Source organism: Neophocaena asiaeorientalis, unplaced genomic scaffold (assembly GCF_003031525.2).
Source record: "Neophocaena asiaeorientalis asiaeorientalis breed wild unplaced genomic scaffold, Neophocaena_asiaeorientalis_V1.1 scaffold473, whole genome shotgun sequence".
In the NCBI taxonomy this organism is placed as follows: Eukaryota; Metazoa; Chordata; class Mammalia; order Artiodactyla; family Phocoenidae; genus Neophocaena; species Neophocaena asiaeorientalis.
The window spans coordinates 1,246,543-1,248,812 of NW_020174935.1; the positions used below are offsets into that span (position 1 = coordinate 1,246,543).

At 58.4% G+C, this 2,270-nt stretch overlaps 1 protein-coding gene across 2 annotated transcripts in view; it reads left to right on the forward strand.

The window, feature by feature from the left end:
* The first annotated feature begins 1,028 nt into the window (after positions 1 to 1,028).
* The window catches only part of MICALL1 (MICAL like 1), a 24,963-nt gene continuing 23,721 nt past the window's right edge, over positions 1,029 to 2,270 (forward strand). For both annotated transcript variants that reach the window (XM_024761518.1, XM_024761519.1), the window contains exons 1-2: positions 1,029 to 1,121; positions 1,507 to 1,648. In XM_024761518.1, coding sequence (XP_024617286.1) covers positions 1,044 to 1,121; positions 1,507 to 1,648 — 220 coding nt within the window. In that variant the 5' untranslated portion in view covers positions 1,029 to 1,043. The remainder of the gene's footprint in view (positions 1,122 to 1,506; positions 1,649 to 2,270) is intronic.

The following is a 2,270-nucleotide window of genomic DNA, read 5'->3' on the forward strand; positions in this document are numbered from 1 at the left end:
GAATGAAGGCCACGAGGACTGCCGACCCGCCCAAGGTCACACAGCCTGACCTGGAAGAGCAGGGCCTGGGACCCAGACTTTGGAGGCCGTACTGCCTTCTCCGGCCTCTGGGCCCACGTCTCAGGCAGTCAGGCTGCAGTTTCTAGCCGTAGAAGGACAAGGCTTGGGGCGGGTGTACCCAGGAGGCTGCTGGGCAAGAAGGCTGGGTCTCCTCCGCTGGTTTCAGCCACTCCAGCAGCTGGAGCCAGGAGGTGGGGAGGGGAATAAATAAAAGCTAGGTTACTCCGGCAGGCCCTGCCACTTCTCACCTGTCCCAGCTTAGGAACTGGGACACCCTTCACTGCTCCCCGAAGGATGGTGCCCCTAGGAGTGGCTCAGCGGGGTTGGCCGACCGTTCCGTGCCAGCAGCTCTGGAGAATGTACTATTTCCAGGCTGGTTCCGACTTGTTCTATTCCCGGCCCCACTGAGACAACATTCCTCTTCGGCCTGGGTTAGGGTTTCAGCAAGTTGGTGTGGCTGTCCAGGTTTGTGACAGGCAGTGGAAGGAACAGAAATGTGGATTCCCAGGACGGCTTCCTCTTCCCGGGGTGGCTTCCTCTCTCTGGGCCTCAGTGACCCTATCTGTAAAGTGGGGTAAATACCTGCCAAGTAGAGTTGAAAATAAATTCAAGACAGGAGCTCAGCCTAGTTCTCAGCGTGAGGTCATTAATCTGTGGGTGTCCTTGTTGTCGCCAGCATTGGTCCTGGTCTTAGTTTTGTCTTTGCCACTGAGTCAGGACATGGCTTCCTGGGGGATAAACTCGAAGCTGGGGCTTTTCAACCCCGCCCCTTCTGAGCGATTTCCAGCCTCTGCTTGGAGGCCCCCGGGGGCCATGTGCTCATTCTCTGCCCCACCTGGCAGCCCCCGCTCTATTAGCACGCGTTCCTTGCCTCAGTTTCCTCCTCCACAGTCCACAGACCCCTCCCGAACCCTGCTGAGACCCAGGCTGGCTGGGATGTGGTCACCTCCACTGGTCACACCCCTGCCCCAGCCCTCTCCTCAATGCTCCTCCCCCACTTTGTCTCTTGCAGAGAGTTTGATTCACTTTCCAAGGACAATGTCTTCGAGAATAACCGTTTGGTGAGTCCCCCAGACAGATGGAAGCCCACGAGGCTGTGTGTTTTGGGAGGGTGTGTGTCGGAGGGCAGGGGTCTTGCAGGGCAGGAGCTGAGGTGAGGGGCTCATGGACCAGCTCCCAGAGCAGCTGCCTTGCACTGGGGCCCTGGCCGCTCCTCTCCCCACCCCCTGCTCCCCTCTGGCCCACTTGTGCCTGGAGCACCAGACCTTCCCCTTCTCCAGGTCACAGTCACCCCTGCCCTCATCCCCCTCATCCCGCTGAGCAAAGCTGGGTCTGTGCAGAGTGGCGCCCACTGACCCTGCCTCGTCTTCCTCTTCCTGCTTGTGACTGCTTCTGTGCACGCCCCATCCTTCTCCCACCCCTAACCTGGCATCTGCACGCCCCCAGGCCTTTGAAGTGGCTGAGAAGGAGCTGGGAATCCCTGCTCTCCTGGACCCCAGTGACATGGTCTCCATGAGTGTCCCTGACTGCCTCAGCATCATGACCTACGTGTCCCAATATTACAACCACTTCGCCAGCCCTGGCCAAGGTGAGAGGGGTGCAGCCCTTCAGGGAGGCTGGCCCTGGGGGCGGGGCATGTGTCACACTGTCTTCTGAGGTGCAAACAGGCACAGGGAGGCAGCTCATCATTCATTCACTCACTGAAATATTAATTGAGTAAAATAACACAGTGCTGGGCCCGGGGGGCACAGCGGTGAAGGAGATCGCTGCCTTCGGGGAGCTCATAGTCTGGCGGGGGAGACAGACAACAAACGCGTGAACCAGTAACTGAGTGAAATAATGTCAGAGGAGGGAATTTCCTGGTGGTCCAGTGTTAAGGACTTGGCGCTCCCAGTGCAGGGAGCACGGGTTGAATCCCTGGTCGGGGAACTAAGATCCCACAAGCCACTTGGTGCGGGGGGAAAAAAAAAAAAAATTAATAATGTCAGAGGAGACAAAGCAGGACGAGTGCATCCACTGTCTGTGAGTTCACCTCTCTGGCACCCACCCTTACTTCCTGTTTGCAGACGCCTCCCTGGGTTTTTCCCTCCGGTGGGGAAGTGGTCCTGTAGGGCTGTTGTGTAGCATCTCCCCCAGCAGTGACCTTCAAGGCCTGAGAACTAAGAAGCTGGGGAATTGTGTGGGGGGGGGTAGGGGGGTGGGGGTGGGGG